The 16,023-nt window shown below is 49.5% G+C and overlaps 1 protein-coding gene across 3 annotated transcripts in view; it reads right to left on the reverse strand.

The window, feature by feature from the left end:
- Positions 1 to 16,023, reverse strand: part of LOC140393932 (uncharacterized) — a 224,242-nt gene that overhangs the window by 17,019 nt on the left and 191,200 nt on the right. For 2 of the 3 annotated variants that reach the window (XM_072480582.1, XM_072480583.1), the window contains exons 14-15: positions 14,347 to 14,472; positions 1,203 to 1,304 (exon numbers count right to left, since the gene is read on the reverse strand). In XM_072480582.1, coding sequence (XP_072336683.1) covers positions 1,203 to 1,304; positions 14,347 to 14,472 — 228 coding nt within the window. The remainder of the gene's footprint in view (positions 1 to 1,202; positions 1,305 to 14,346; positions 14,473 to 16,023) is intronic. The other variant, XM_072480584.1, reaches the window with a different exon arrangement.

Here is a 16,023-nt window from a genome sequence, read left to right on the forward strand (position 1 = left end):
TCCTTTAAGACACTCCTTAAAATCTTGGTGACCAGCCGTAGAGACCAGGAATGGCACAGGTTCAATACAATCCCTGGTGTGGCCTATTCCTATCTTTGGTTGTGCTACAACTGGTCAGAGTATCTCCTGGTCTTCCACCCCTGAGTGCTATACAGTAGCATGTGCCAAAGTAATCCTTAGGCAAGGGCAGGATCAGGTTTGCCTCTGATACCCACTGTGGTTCAACAGCCTGCCAACACTGACTGTCATGGTATCAGCCAATGTACTCCACATGTAATGGACCACCTCTGTCCATACTAAACTGTGACTAGTGGTGTTCCGCAGGGATCAGTGCTGGGGCCTTTGCAGTTTGTAGTATATATAAATGATTTGGAGGAAAATGTAACTGGTCTGATTAGTAAGTTTGCAGACGACACAAAGGTTGGTGGAATTGCGGATATCGATGAGGACTGTCAGAGGATACAGCAGGATATAGGTCGGTTGGAGACTTGGGTGGAGAGATGGCAGATGGAATTTAATCCGGACAAATGTGCGGTAATTCATTTTGGAAGGTCTACTACAGGTAGGGAATATACAGTGAACTGTAGAACCCTTACGAGTATTGACAGGCAGAATAATCTGGGTGTACACGTCCACAGGTCACTGAAAGTGACATCATAGGTGGAGAAGATAGTCAAGAAGGCATACGGCATGCTTCTCTTCATCGGCGGGGGCACTGAGTATAAAAATTGGCAAGTCATGCCGCAGCTGTATAGAACTTTAGTTAGACCACACTTGGAGTATAGTGTTCAATTCTGGTTGCCACACTACCAGAAGGATGTGGAGGCTTTGGAGAGGGTATAGAAGAAGTTTACCAGGATGTTGCCTGATATAGAGTGCATTCATAGCTAAGAATGGTTGGATAAACTCATTTTGTTCTCACTGGAACGACGGACGTTGAGGGGCGACCTGATAGAAATCTACAATCTTTGTTAATCTGCAATCCTGTTCCGAACCAAATAGTCCACCAGTTCTTTTCTAAAGATAATACTTAACCAAAATTTTCTGTTATCCTTGGAACACCTCCTCAGCTAAGAGTTTTAGCAGGAGGATCTCAGATGCCCTCCTCCCCATTCAAACGTTGGCATGGGCAACCAGTGCCTTGTTACCATCATCTGAGGAATACACTATTGCACCCCTGCTCGGGAAGTGAGCAGGTCTACCTTGTGCAGGGGCATGTTGGTTTATCTGATAAGAGATTAGATGCTTCTCCCGATCCAGATTTCTGGTTCGCTATTTCTTCCCAGTTCCACTTGCTTCCAGATCTAGGAAATTGAAAACAACACATAGAGGTAGAATTTAATGTTGGCAGTATTAGTAAAAAAAAACTATTATCCAAAAATAGCAGCCAAAGCCAACTTGGCCAATTAACACTCCATCAGTCTATTCTCAATCATCAGCAAAGTGATGGAAGGTGTTGCTAACAATGCTATCAAGCAGCACTTACTCAGCAATAACCTGCTCACTGGCGCTCTGTTCGGGTTCTGCCAGTGTCACGCAGCTCCTGACCTCATTACAGCCTTGGTTGAAAGATGGACAAAAGAGCTGAACTCTAGAGGTGAGGAGAGAGTAACTGCCCTTGACATCAAGGCAGTATTTGATTGAGTATGGCATCAATGAGTCCGAGCAAAACTGCAGTCAATGGGAATTGGGGGGAAATTATCCGCTTCTTTGAATTATCACTAGCACATGGTAAAGTAAGTTGGTTAAGGCTATTCAAGGCCAATCAGTCCCAGGATATCGATGCAAGAGATCCTCAAGGAAGTGTCCTAGACCCATTCATTTTCAAGTGTTTCATCAATGACCATCTCTCCATCATAAGGTCAGATGTGGGGATATTTGCTGATGATTGCACAATGTTCAGCCCATTTGCGACTCCTCAGATACTGAAGCAGTCCATGTCCATATGCAGCAAAACCTGGACAATATCCAGGCTTGGGCTTGTAAGTAGCAAGTGACATTCATGCCACACAAGTTCCAGGCAAGGACCATCACCAACAAGAGACAATCCAACCATCTCCCCTTGACATTCAAAGGCAATACCATCACTGAGTCCTCCACTGTCAACATTGATCAGAAACTGAACTGCACCAGCCACCAGATACTGTGGCTACCAGAGCAGGTAAGAGGCGGGGAATTGTGGTGAATAATCCACCCCCAGATTCCCCAAAGCCTGTCCACCATCTACAAGGCACAAGTCAAGAGTGTGATAGAATATTCACCAGTTAACTGGATAAGTGCAGCTCCACCAACGCTCAAGACACCTGGAGACCTCCGCTGGCGGCATGTAGAGGCAAAGTCACATGTTGGGTGGCTCCTGCTTGAGGCGTGTTTTTACGAGTTTTAAAGTCCGGTCCGGGGGGCAATTTGTGAATGATTGGGTGTAGGAATATATAAAGAAGGCAAAGAATGTCAAAATGTTTAAGGAATACAGCCGTGAAGAAGATGGGAGTAAGTGTTCACCGTCGAGTGAGAGGGTCGGCCAGAGAGCTAGCAAGATGGCAGAGGCTGGGCTGTCGGGTGGGGCCGCATTGTTCACAGCAGAGAGGATGAATGAGGTAATGCTCACGGCAAAGAAGATGACTGAGGTGGTGTCTTTGGAGCTGGAGAAGCAGTTGCAAAACATATGGAGGTGCTGAGAAAGGATATGGCGGTGGCTTTGAAGGCATTGGTGGAGGAGGCAGTTGCCCCGGTGAGGGTGGCTGTGGCGAAGACATCGGCCGAGGCGAGGGAGCAGGAAAGAAGATGAAGGGAGTGGAGGAGGCCATGTCGCAGCACAGCGATCAGCTCACCTCGATGGGGGATTTGCTGCGGAGGGTGGTTGAGGCCAATAAGGGGCTTCAAGCAAAGCTGGAGGACTTGGAGAACCATTCAAGGCGGCAAAATATGAGGATCGTGGGCCTGCCCGAGGGGGTGTGGGTCCCGAGGCTGACGGAGTACATTGCCAAGATGTTGGCGGAACTGATGGGGGAGGGAGAAGAGCCCTCCCGGTATGAACAGGACCGAGCCCATCCGTCGCTGAGGCCTAAGCCAAAGTTGAATGAGCCACCAAGAGCAGTGATCATCTGCTTCCATAGGTACCATATAAAAGAGAAGGTTTTGAACTGGGCAAGACTGAAGCGGGAGGTGCAGTAGGCTGGTGCTGGTGTTCACATCAGCGGCTTTCAGCCGAGTGAAGACGGCACTGTACAACAGTGGGGTGCGGTTTGGAGTGGTGTATCCAGCAAAGCAGATGGCAGAGATTTCTATTTTGAGATGGTGGAGGAGGCAGAGGCGTTCGTGGAGGCAGAAGTCTTGGGACAGAAGTGAAGAATGGGACTGAAGAGGGGTTGTGGACTGTGAAAGGGGAGTTGGGAGAGAGTATAAATGTAGTTTTGATCTATAGGGGGCGATTCTCCAAAATGGAGACTAAGTGTTCGCGCCGTCGTGAACGGGGCACGGGGACGACCGATTCTGTCCCCCATAGGGGGCCAGCATGGCGTTGGAGCGGTTCACGCCGCTCCAGCCTCCCTTCCTGGCGCCAAATGTGCGCCGCACCATCCCGCGCATGCGCAGTTGGGCCGCCCCAACCTGCACATGCGCGGGGGACTTCTTCAGCTCGCCGGCCCCTAAGCAACACGGCCGCGCAACAAAGTAAGCCCGGGGGGGGGGGGGGGGGGGGGGGGGAAGAGGCCGGCTCGCTGATCGGTGGGCCCGGATCGCGGGCCAGACCCCATCGGAGGCCCCCCCCCCGGTAAAGGAGCACTTTTCCCCACCCCACAAGACGCAAGGGGGGTGGTTGTGAGAACCCCCCGGTTAGGATAGTTACATGGACCCTTCGCGCAGAGTTCCCGCCGGCAGCGACCAGGGATGAACGGCGCCGGCGGGACTCTGCTTTTTCCACGTGGCCGTTCGGCCCATCTGGGCCAGAGAATCGGCGGCCCCGCCGATTCAAGTGGCCCGCAGCCGGCGCCGCGTCAAACGCACCGGCGCAAATGGCCCCGATTCTCCACACCTCGGAGAATTGTGCGCCGGCGTCAGGGCGGCGTGGCGCGGTCGCACCGATTCTCCGGCGCGGGGCTCGGAGAATCGCGCCTTGATTGGTTTTTTTTACTTCACGCTGTTATAGAGGTTAAGTTTTTTGATTGTTATTCTTTGTTACGACGGTTTCATTTTGTCAGGCTCATGGAGCAGGGCCCAGAGTCATGAAGATGGTGAAAGGGGGGGTGGTTGTGAGAACCCCCCGGTTAGGATAGTTACATGGAACGTGAGGGGGTTGGGAGGCTTAGTCAAGAGATCGAGGGTGCTGGCACATCTGAAAGGTTTGAAGGTTGATGTGGCGATGCTGCAGGAGACTCACTTGAAGGCGAAGGATCAGGTGAGGCTTAGGAAGGCCTGGGTTAGTCAAGTGTTTCACTCGTGATTTGATGGCTGGGCTCGAGGGGTAGCGGTCCTGGTTAGCAAAAGAGTACTGTTCCAGATGGAGAAAGTGTTGGCGGATCAGGGCGGTAGGTACGTTATAGTGACAGGGTCATTGGAGGGGAGGCTGGTGGTGCTGGTAAACGTGTATGGTCCCAACTGGGATGATGTAGGGATTGTAAAGAAGGTGTGTGGGGCCATCTCCGACTTGGATTCACATGAATTGATAGTGGGTGGAGACTGGAACTTGGTGCAGGAGCCAAGATTGGATAGGTCACGGCCGCGCTCGCTTGTCCCGTCGGGGGGGGGGGGGGGGCGAAGGCGTTGGCTGGACTAATGGTGGAAATGAGAGGAGTGGATGATCCTTGGAGATTTTTGCACCTGGAGGAGCGGGAGTATTCATTTTTCTCTTCAGTTCATAAAGTCTATTCATGGATTGACTTTTTTTGTGGTAGGGCAGGCACTGTTGGCTGGGGTCAAGGGGTCGGAATATTCGGCAATTGTGATATCGGATCATGTGCCGCATTGGGTGGATATAGTGTTGGAGAAGGGGGCAGTGCAGAGGCTGGGGTGGAAATTAGATGTGGGGCTGTTGGATGGACTAAGGGTTTTGTGATAAGATTGGGAAAGTAATTGAGGAATACGTGGGGTTTAATTGTACGGGGGGGGGGTTTTACAGGCGGTGGTATGGGAAGCTCTGAAGGCAGTGGTGGGGGGGGGAGGTGATCTCGTTCAAAGCAAAGGTCGATAAGGGAGGGTGGAGCGGCAAAGGGTAATAGACGAGACGTTGGAGGTAGACAGGAGGTATGCAGAGGATGTGGATCCAGCATTTTTGGAAAAGAGGAAGGAGTTGCAGGTGAGCTTTGACAGGCTGTCCACAAGGAAGACTGTGCGCCAACTGAGGCGGGCGAGGGGAGCAGTCTACTAATATGGAGAGAAGGCAGGGTGCATGTTGGCAGGCCAACTTCGGAGGGAGGCAGCGGCGAGGGAAATTGTCCAGGTGCGGGATAGGACAGGGAAGTTGGTGGTGGCTCCGGACCAGATTAATAGGGTGTTTGAGGATTTCTACGAGAGGTTGTATAGGTCGGAGCCACCAGGGGAGGATCGGGAGGTGCAGAAATTCCTGAATGATTTGGAATACCCAAGGTTGGGGGAGGAGGTTAGGGCCATATTGGAGGGGTGATAGTGGAGCAGGAGATAAAAGATGTGTGTGGGAGGATGCAGTCGGGGAAGGTAGCAGGGCCAGATGGGCTTCCGGTGGAGTACTACAAGAAATTTAGAGATAAATTGACGCCGCTGATGGTGGGATATTTGAGGAGGCTTTAGGGAAGGGGGTGTTGCCACAGACCTTGGGGTAGGTATCGATCTCCCTGTTGCTCAAAAAGCATAAGGATCCGACAGAATGTGGGTCGTACAGGCCCATGTCACTCTTTTATGTGGACGCAAAGGTGTTGACGAAGGTATTAGCGGGTAGATTGGAGAAGTGCCTCCTGAGGGTGATAGGGGAAGATCAGACGGGGTTTGGGAAACGAAAGCAGCTCTTTTTGAACATTAGCAGGGTATTTAACGTGGTTATGGCACCGGCAGAGGGGAGGGTGCCAGAGGTGGTAGTGGCGTTGGACCCCGAGAAGGCGTTTGGCCAGGTAGAGTGGGGGTATTTGATGGCAGTTCTGGAGTGGTTTGGGATTGGGCCACGACTTGTGGATTGAATAAGACTGCTGTATAGGGAGTCGAGGGTGAGTGTCTGCATGAATAACATGAATTTGGGGATATTTTGCTCTGCGCCGAGGGACCAGGCAGGGATGTCCTATGTCCCCCCTACTGTTCGCGTTTGCGATCAAACCTTTGGTCATCGCGTTGAGGAGTTCGGAGGTGTGGAAAGGTACGGGGGTTGGGGGGGCGGAGCATAGGGCTTCTTTGTATCTGGACGACTTGCTATTGTATGTATCGAACCATGTGCATCATTGGGTGGTATAATGGAGCTGCTTCGGGTGTTTGGATCTTTTTTGGGGTGTAAGCTAAATTTAGACAAAACTGAATATTTTGTGGTGGCCCTGCTGGGGGTGGGGGCAGAGGTGGGGGGGGGCTGCCATTCCATAGGGCAGTGGCTCACTTTAGATATCTGGGGGTGCAGGTGGCGCGGGATTGGGGGGGGGCTCCGTAGGTATAACATTACTAGTCTGGTGGGGAGGATGAAAGCAGACTTGGCAAGGTGGGATGGTCTCCCTCTGTCGCTGGCAGGTCGGGTACAGGCAATTAAAATGAATGTGTTGGTGCGGTTTTTGTTTATTTTTCAATGCCTGCCGATCTTCCTGCCAAAGGCATTTTATAAGGAATTGAAAAGAAGATTACCTTGTTTATATGGCGGAGGGTGGGGTGGGGGGAACTCCCAGTGGGTTAGAAAGGAGAATAGTTTGTGTACGGGGTCAGGCTGATGGCTGCTCTCGATGGCCCCGGGGAAATACTCAGGAAGTCCAATAGTAGCTGCGACGTTGAAAACCTGGGGCGAAATTCTCCTACCCGCCCCACCACATTTCTGCCCCGACCGGCCGGCGGGAGTCTCCGTAACACCGGCCGGTAAATGGGGTTTCCCATTGTGGGGCAGCCCCACGCCGTCGGGAAACCCCCGGGCGCCGGCAAAACGGAGACTCCCGCCGGCGGAGAATGACGCCCCTGGAGGCAGTTGCGGCAGCACTTTAGGCTGGGGGCGGAGTCAAGGGAAATGCCGATTCAGGGGAATCATAGATTTGAGCCAGGGAAGTGAGATGGGAATTTCCGGAGATGGGAGTTAGGGCACTAAAGGATTTGTTTTTGGGGGACCCGGTTTGTGGGACTGGAGGAGCTGGGGCGAAATATGAATTGATGCAGGGGGAGATATTTAGGGAGATGAAGGTCTGAGATTTCGCTAGGAAGGAGATACAGGGCGTGTAGGAGGGTTGTGGTGTGAGGTGCTCCAGAGGGTGAATGCTTCAACTTGATGCGCGAGGTTGGGGCTGATACAGCTGAAGGTGGTGTCTCGGGCGCACCTCACAAAGACGAGGTTGCACCGACTCTTTGAGGGGGTAGAGGATGTTTGTGAATGCTGTGGGGGACGCACGACAAATCATGTTCATATAATTTGGTCCTGCCCAAGACTGGAGGGATATTGGAGGGAGGTCTTCAGGGTAATCTTGAAGGTGGTGCATATCAAACTCGAACCGGGTCCCCTAGAAGCCATATTCGGGGTATCGGATCAGCCGGGGCTGGAAGCGGGTGTGGAGGCAGATGTCTTAGCCTTCGCCTCGTTAATCGCCTGAAAGCGGGTCCTGTTGGAGTAGAGGTCAGTCTCTCCACCCTGTGCCCTGGCGTGACGGGGGGGATCTGCTGGAGTTCTTAACATTCAAGAAAGTGAAGTTCGAGTTGAGGGGAAGGATGGAAGGGTTCTACAATTCATGAATTTTCAAGAATTGGATGACATTGAACATTAGGGGTGGGGAGGAGTTGGACTGTATAGGTTATTAGTGATTATGTTTGGGGTGATAATAATAATAACAATAATAATCCCTTATTGTCACAAGTAGGCTTCAATGAAGTTCCTTTGAAAAGCCCCTAGTCGCCACATTCCAGCGCCTGTTCGGGGAGGCCGGTACGGGAATTGAACCTGCGCTGCTGGCCTTGTTCTCATAGATCATAGAATTTACAGTGCCGAAGGAGGCCATTCGGCCCATCGAGTCTGCACCGGCTCCCAGAAAGAGCACCCCACCCAAGGTCAACACCTCCATCCTATCCTCATAACCCAGTAACCCCACCCAACACCAAGGGCAGTTTTGGACACTAAGGGCAATTTAGCATGGCCAATCCACCTAACCTGCACATCTTTGGACTGTGGGAGGAAACTGGAGCACCCGGAGGAAACCCACGCACACACGGGGAGGATGTGCAGACTCCACACAGACAGTGACCCAGGCCGGAATCGAACCTGGGACCATGGAGCTGTGAAGCAATTGTGCTATCCACAATGCTACTGTGCTGCCCGTTCTGTATTACAAGCCAGCTGTTTAGGTGGTGGATTTCTGATTCTTTTTCTTTGATGTTTGTATTTAAAATGTTGAGGGTGGGTGGGGGTGTGTGGGAGGAAGGGATTGTTGGCCAGGAGATTGCCATTGTATTTATTACCGTTGATTGTTTGTTGGTGGGTGTACATTTGGATGAAAATGTGAAAAAGGAGAATAAAAATATATTTTTAAAAAACACTCAAGAAACTTGGCAACAGCCAGAACAAAGAAACTCACTTGATTTGAAGCTCATCCACCATCTTAAACATTCTTTCCCTCCACCACCAATGCAGTGACTGGGCAGTGCCAGGGGGGCATTGCCAGTGTGCTGCCTGGGCATGACCCTCTCCCCTCTTGGGCAGCCCGGTAACATTGTGGATAGCACAATTGCTTCACAGCTCCAGGGTCCCAGGTTCGATTCCCGGCTCGGGTCACTGTCTGTGCGGAGTCTGCACATCCTCCCCGTGTATGCGTGGGTTTCCTCCGGGTGCTCCGGTTTCCTCCCACAGTCCAAAGATGTGTGGGTTAGGTGGATTGGCCATGATAAATTGCCCATAGTGTCCAAAATTGCCCTTCGTGTTGGGTGGGGTTACTGAGTTATGGGGATAGGGTGGAGGTGTGGACCTTGGGTAAGGTGCTCTTTCCAAGAGCCGGTGCAGACTCGATGGGCCGAATGGCCTCCTTCTGCACTGTAAATTCTATGATACTCTATGATACTTGGGGCTGTACTTATCTGTGCGCCCCCGTTGCCAGTTTTCTGTTCTTCTAAACCATAAACCCCACTGTCATGTCAGCAGCATGCCGCCTGGGCGATGAGGGGAATCTCTCCTCCATGGAGGGACTTGGCAGTGGAGAGGCCCATTAATCGTCTTTAAATGTATTCAAATGGGGTTCCTATATCATTGCTGGTGGGAACCCAGTTACACCACTAGTGCGGAGGTCGGGGGGGAGGGGGGGAGTTGCGGGGACAGTCAAGCGGGAGCATTGAAACCATTTTGAAACTCCCCCCTCGATTCCTGCCGCTGAAAAGAGGGGCAGAGAATCCCACCCAGTGAGTGAGCCAAAGATGAGAGAGAGAGAGTCGTGGATTCTCATCGTTTGTCCGCTGGGATTTCCTATTGGAAATTCCGACACGGGTTTCCCAACACTTCCCGGGCAGGATTCTCCGACTCCCTGCTGGGAAGTGTTGGGAAACCCGTGTACTTTGGCGCCGATTGGTGTGGCGCCAAGCCCCTTCCCCGCCGGCCGGCGCGGTGCAAACCACTCCGGGGTCGGCCTAGCCCCTGAAGGTGCGGAGGGTTCCGTACCTTTGGGGCGGCCCGACGCTGGAGTGGTTCACGCCACTCCTTCCCACCGGAATTGCCCGCCCTGCCGATTACGGCAGAATCCCGCCCCCCAACTTTAATTTTAGCAGACAAAAATTGGGACAATTTGTCTCTGCATTTCTGAGAGGTTCTCACAGGGACATGGCAAAGTTGGATAGTGATCTATACAGTGAGAATGACGGTGAAGAACAAGGACAAACATAACTGATTTCATGAGCAGGTTTGATTATCTGTGGAATGGAATGTGTTCAGCTCCACTGCAGGCCCAAAGCCTGCAAACCAATGGAAATGAGTGCTGATCCCATTATTTTCTTCACGATAATGCCATGGGATCTGTTATATCCACCTGAGAGGGCAGGTTGGCTCTCAATTTAATGCTACAGCCACAAAACTACACCTCTGATCGTGGAGCATCATCAGTACCACCGTGGAGTCCCTGCCTCGATTTCTGTGCTCAGGTCTCTACAGTAGTTCCTAAACCTACAACCTTCTGACCCAGAGGCAAGAATGTTACTGAATGAGTCATAGCTGAGGCTCTGAGGCACCTTGAAGCTCTGTTCATTAGCACTACTTGTTTTTCTCTGAAGCCATAAACCTCTTGCCACTGGCATTAATGATTCAGTTCCTGTCACACTTGGAATATTCTATTCCCTCTATAATCAGTGTGCAATGAGTACTGCCCATTAAATAATGAACAGACATAAAATCTAACCTGCACACTGCAGCAATTGCTATGTAGTTCTGATTCCCCTGATGTAGGACATCAGGGAGAAAATGGGATTTGCAGTCAAAACGTACTATTTGCATATAGAACATAGAACATAGAACAGTACAGCACAGAACAGGCCCTTCGGCCCTCGATGTTGTGCCAAGCTTTGTCCGAAACCAAGATCAAACTATCCCACTCCCTGCCATTCTGGTGTGCTCCATGTGCCTATCCAATAACCGCATCAAAGTTCCTAAAGTGTCCGACTCCACTATCACAGCAGGCAATCCATTCCACACTCTAACCACTCTCTGAGTAAAGAACCTACCTCGGACATCCCTCCTATATCTCCCACCCCAAACCTTATAGTTATGCCTCCTTGTAACAGCTACATCCACCCGAGGAAATAGTCTCTGAACGTCCACTCTATCTATCCCCCTCATCATCTTATAAACCTCTATTAAGTCGCCTCTCATCCTCCTTCGCTCCAATGAGAAAAGCCCTAGCTCCCTCAAGCTTTCCTCATAAGACCTACCCTCCAATCCAGGCAGCATCCTGGTAAATCTCCTTTGCACCCTTTCCAACGCTTCTACATCCTTCCTATAATGAGGTGACCAGAACTGCACACAATACTCCAAATGTGGTCTCATATCAGTTGTACTGTGGATTAACATATGCACAGAATGTAAAACCGACAGGAGACCACAAGGATTGTGTCCGCTTTTGTAATTCCAGAGGATCCAGTCATTGCTTGTTGGGTCACCTAAGAGCAGGCAGCTCCACTCCCACTGGCTATCACATATCATAGACATAACTATTGCTATCAGTTGCAATGGCCTTTGTTATAAATGGGAGTGGAATATAAATGTAGAGAGCTGTTGCTACAACTGTACAGGGCATTGTGAGACTGCACATAGAATTATTACAGTACAGAAGGAGGCCATTCGGCCCATTGAGTCTGAAAGGGCACACTACCTAGGCCCACTCCCCGCCCTATCCCGTAATCCCACCTAACCTTTTGGACACTAAGGAACAATTTAGCATGGCCAATCCACCTAACCTGCACATCTTTGGCCTGTGGGAAGAAACCAGAGCACGCAGAGGAAACCCACGCAGACATGGGGAGAATGTCCAAGGCCAGAATTGTACTCTGGTCCCTGGCGCTGTGAGGCAGCCATGCTAACCACTGTGCCACCTAAAAAGCTATGTGGGGACAGGCAGGAAAGTGGCATTCAGGCCACAATCAGATGATTCAATGATTGAATGGCAGAGCAGGTTTGAGGGGCCAAATGGCCTACTCATGCTCCCAATCCTTATGATCTTCGGAAACTGTAAAACCCCATTGGTGTATGAAAGCTGCATGGTCACATGAACCATCGATGAGTTATTATAGGCTTGGGATACCAATCACTTTGAAAAAGGGAGGAGTTTTCTCTGGCTAATGATCAACATCACATGTTCAAGCTCTTGACTCTGATTTGGGATCATCGACTGACAGACCAAAGGAGGAGGCCATCTGCCCCATTGTGTCCGTGCTGGCTCTTTGGTACGGCTATCTAATTAATCCCACTTCTCTACTCTGTCCCCAAGGTTTTGTAAATGCTTTTTCCTTCAAGTATTTATCCAATTCTCTTTTGAATGTTACTGTTGAATACCCTTCCCACCACCCTTTCTAGACGATGCCAATCAAACATTTCTCCCCCCCTCCCCCCACAAGAGGGAGGCATTGTATAAGAGAGAACAGCTGGGGCTAGCAATGGGCCGAATGGCCTAATTATGCTTCTATAAGGTACCAGGGGATTGGAGAGTGGCGAATGTCGTGCCCCTGTTCAAACAAGGGACTAGGGATAACCCTGGGAATTACAGGCCAGTTAGTCTTACTTCGGTGGTAGGCAAAGTAATGGAAAGGGTACTGAAGGATAGGATTTCTGAGCATCTGGAAAGACACTGCTTGATTAGGGATAGTCAGCACGGATTTGTGAGGGGTAGGTCTTGCCTTACAAATCTTATTGAATTCTTTGAGGAGGTGACCAAGCATGTGGATGAAGGTAAAGCAGTGGATGTAGTGTACATGGATTTTAGTAAGGCATTTGATAAGGTTCCCCATGGTAGGCTTCTGCAGAAAGTAAGGAGGCATGGGATAGTGGGAAATTTGGCCAGTTGGATAACAAACTGGCTAACCGATAGAAGTCAGAGAGTGGTGGTGGATGGCAAATATTCAGCCTGGATCCCAGTTACCAGTGGCGTACTGCAGGGATCAGTTCTGGGTCCTCTGCTGTTTGTGATTTTCATTAATGACTTGGATGAGGGAGTTGAAGGGTGGGTCAGTAAATGTGCAGACGATACGAAGATTGGTGGAGTTGTGGATAGTAAGAAGGGCTGTTGTCGGCTGCAAAGAGACATAGATAGGATGCAGAGCTGGGCTGAGAAGTGGCAGATGGAGTTTAACCCTGAAAAGTGTGAGGTTGTCCATTTTGGAAGGACAAATATGAATGCGGAATACAGGGTTAACGGTAGAGTTCTTGGCAATGTGGAGGAGCAGAGAGATCTTGGGGTCTACGTTCATACATCTTTGAAAGTTGCCACTCAAGTGGATCGAGCTGTGAAGAAGGCCTATGGTGTGCTCGCGTTCATTAACAGAGGGATTGAATTTAAGAGCCGTGAGGTGATGATGCAGCTGTACAAAACTTTGGTAAGGCCACATTTGGAGTACTGTGTACAGTTCTGGTCGCCTCATTTTAGGAAGGATGTGGAAGCTTTGGAAAAGGTGCAAAGAAGATTTACCAGGATGTTGCCTGGAATGGAGAGTAGGTCTTACGAGGAAAGGTTGAGGGTGCTAGGCCTTTTCTCATTAGAACGGAGAAGGATGAGGGGCGACTTGATAGAGGTTTATAAGATGATCAGGGGAATAGATAGAGTAGACAGTCAGAGACTTTTTCCCCGGGTGGAACAAACCATTACAAGGGGACATAAATTTAAGGTGAAAGGTGGAAGATATAGGAGGGATATCAGAGGTAGGTTCTTTACCCAGAGAGTAGTGGGGGCATGGAATGCACTGCCTGTGGAAGTAGTTGAGTCGGAAACATTAGGGACCTTCAAGCAGCTATTGGATAGGTACATGGATTACGGTAAAATGATATAGTGTAGATTTATTTGTTCTTAAGGGCAGCACGGTAGCATTGTGATAGCACAATTGCTTCACAGCTCCAGGGTCCCAGGTTCGATTCCGGCTTGGGTCACTGTCTGTGCGGAGTCTGCACGTCCTCCCCGTCTCTGCGTGGGTTTCCTCCGGGTGCTCCGGTTTCCTCCCACAGTCCAGGGATGTGCAGGGTAGGTGGATTGGCCATGATAAATTGCCCTTAGTGTCCAAAATTGCCCTTGGTGTTGGGTGGAGGTGTTGAGTTTGGGTGGGGTGCTCTTTCCAAGAGCCGGTGCAGACTCAGGGGGGCGAATGGCCTCCTTCTGCACTGTAAATTCAATGATAATCTATGATTAATCTAGGACAAAGTTTCGGCACAACATCGTGGGCCGAAGGGCCTGTTCTGTGCTGTATTTTCTATGTTCTATATCTTATGGTCTTATGGAAATATACTCTGGGGCAACTAGAAGAAGCTGAGAATCTCATTCAGTGGCAGCACTATGCATATCATAGCTTAGTGCCAGAAAATATTCAGTGACCTTGCAAGCGTGCACCGTACCAATCATGTCAGCCTTTTGCACTGACCTCCCTCACGCTATTAAAACCGAAAAAGGAAACGGGAGGAAAATTCAAACTTTTTCACCAAAGGCAAAAAATTTAGAACCCAACCAACAAGCCCCCATCCCTCACCATTCATTGCCTTACCCGTGCTCCCAAATCTCCTCGTCTTCTTTCTCACTGTTTTCAGAAGATAACATTTGTTGGGATGTATCAGACTCTGTGCACTCTATGATGTCCTCCGTTGATTCCTTTTGCGTGTTTTGTTGTCTGCTGCAAGGCAGGCATCAAATGCCAAAACCAATGAAAGAAAGTAATTGTTTCATCAACCATTATTAAGCTTAGCTTATCTGTTCCACCTTTCACATCCCTCTTTCCCTTCACCATCAGTACTTTTGAGAAGACTATACCTCATCGGCTGGCCTTGGTTTAATAGCAGTTGGGTTTTGGGCAATCTGAGCTTTGTAAAATTATCTCCATCTCCTGACTCATAAGAACCTTTGCCGTCTCCCTGCTTTCCATTCGTGTAACTCCATGCGCAACACCAATGGGACAAAATCAAGAAATTCTTAATGGAATGTGAGTGTTGGAAATGTGAGGAGTTCACATCTGGTTACAGTAGTGAAGCAGAATCTACAGTAAACACTGCTATCCCACAGGCTGGTACATTAGCCTGTTCCAATTTCACACACAGTCACATTCCAAAGATAAACTTGAGTGTGGTGATCTCCTGCTTGGCTTTGCTGTCTTTAAAGACAATGGATTCTCCCCTTTGCTTAGATCACAAAACCATTCAAATCAAAAGCAATCCGCTTGATCCATAGCCCATCCAGGATCTAACCCTCCACTGTAGACGCACAATGAAGTGTGTCTATTCACTTGCCAAAGCTTTATCGACAGGACCGCTGAAACCTGTGGCTCCCAGCACCGACAAAGGCAAGAGTAGCAGGTGTACAGGATCACCCACACCTCCAAATTTCCCTCCAAGGTACACATGACATGGACAAACTTCACTGTACTGACGCATCAGCACTGAATCAAAATGTTGGAGCTACCTCCACACAGACTGTAACACTTCAAGAAGGTGGTTTATCAGTACCTTACCAAGTGGCACCTATCCATGAACAATAAATACTGACCTTTCTAGTGTCATACCATTATAGGCACGAAAATATTACAATTTTAAAGCTATACTTTTAAAATGGACACTGATGAACTGTTCAGATGTCCACCAAGGCATCAGGTAAACTATGCAACTCCAACACAGACTATCAAGCTTCCAGGAAGTTCCAAATTGAATTATAATGGACGGGTGCCTCCACCCTCCTCCATTTACTTTAAAATGCAAAGACAATGGAGCCCTAGAATCTATTACGGCAAATTATTGCAGATACTGGAATCTGAAACGAAAGAGAAAATGCTGGAACATCTCAGGAGGTCTGGCAGCATCTGTTGGGAGAGAAAAGAGCTAACGTTTCGAGTCCGATGACTCTTTGTCAAATCACTTTGACAAAGCTTTTCTCTCCCTACAGACCTGCTGAGATTTTCTAGAATCTATTTCTCTGGGTTTCCACTATAACAAAGGAAACCTCACAAGGCCAGTTATTCACAGGCTAAGTGCGACAGATCACAATTTAACTTCCAATGAATATCAATGTGGTCACATGACTGAAACCAATACTCCGAAACTGAAAGATCCCCTTAACTTCAGTTGACATCAATTGCTGGCTTCTTGACACTGAAACTCTTTTATCACAAAACTCAAAAAAACCTGTACAGCCTGCAGAATAACACCGACATGGCCACAACTGCAGAAAAACACTG

This window comes from Scyliorhinus torazame, chromosome 17 (genome assembly GCF_047496885.1).
Source record: "Scyliorhinus torazame isolate Kashiwa2021f chromosome 17, sScyTor2.1, whole genome shotgun sequence".
Taxonomy (NCBI): domain Eukaryota; kingdom Metazoa; phylum Chordata; class Chondrichthyes; order Carcharhiniformes; family Scyliorhinidae; genus Scyliorhinus; species Scyliorhinus torazame.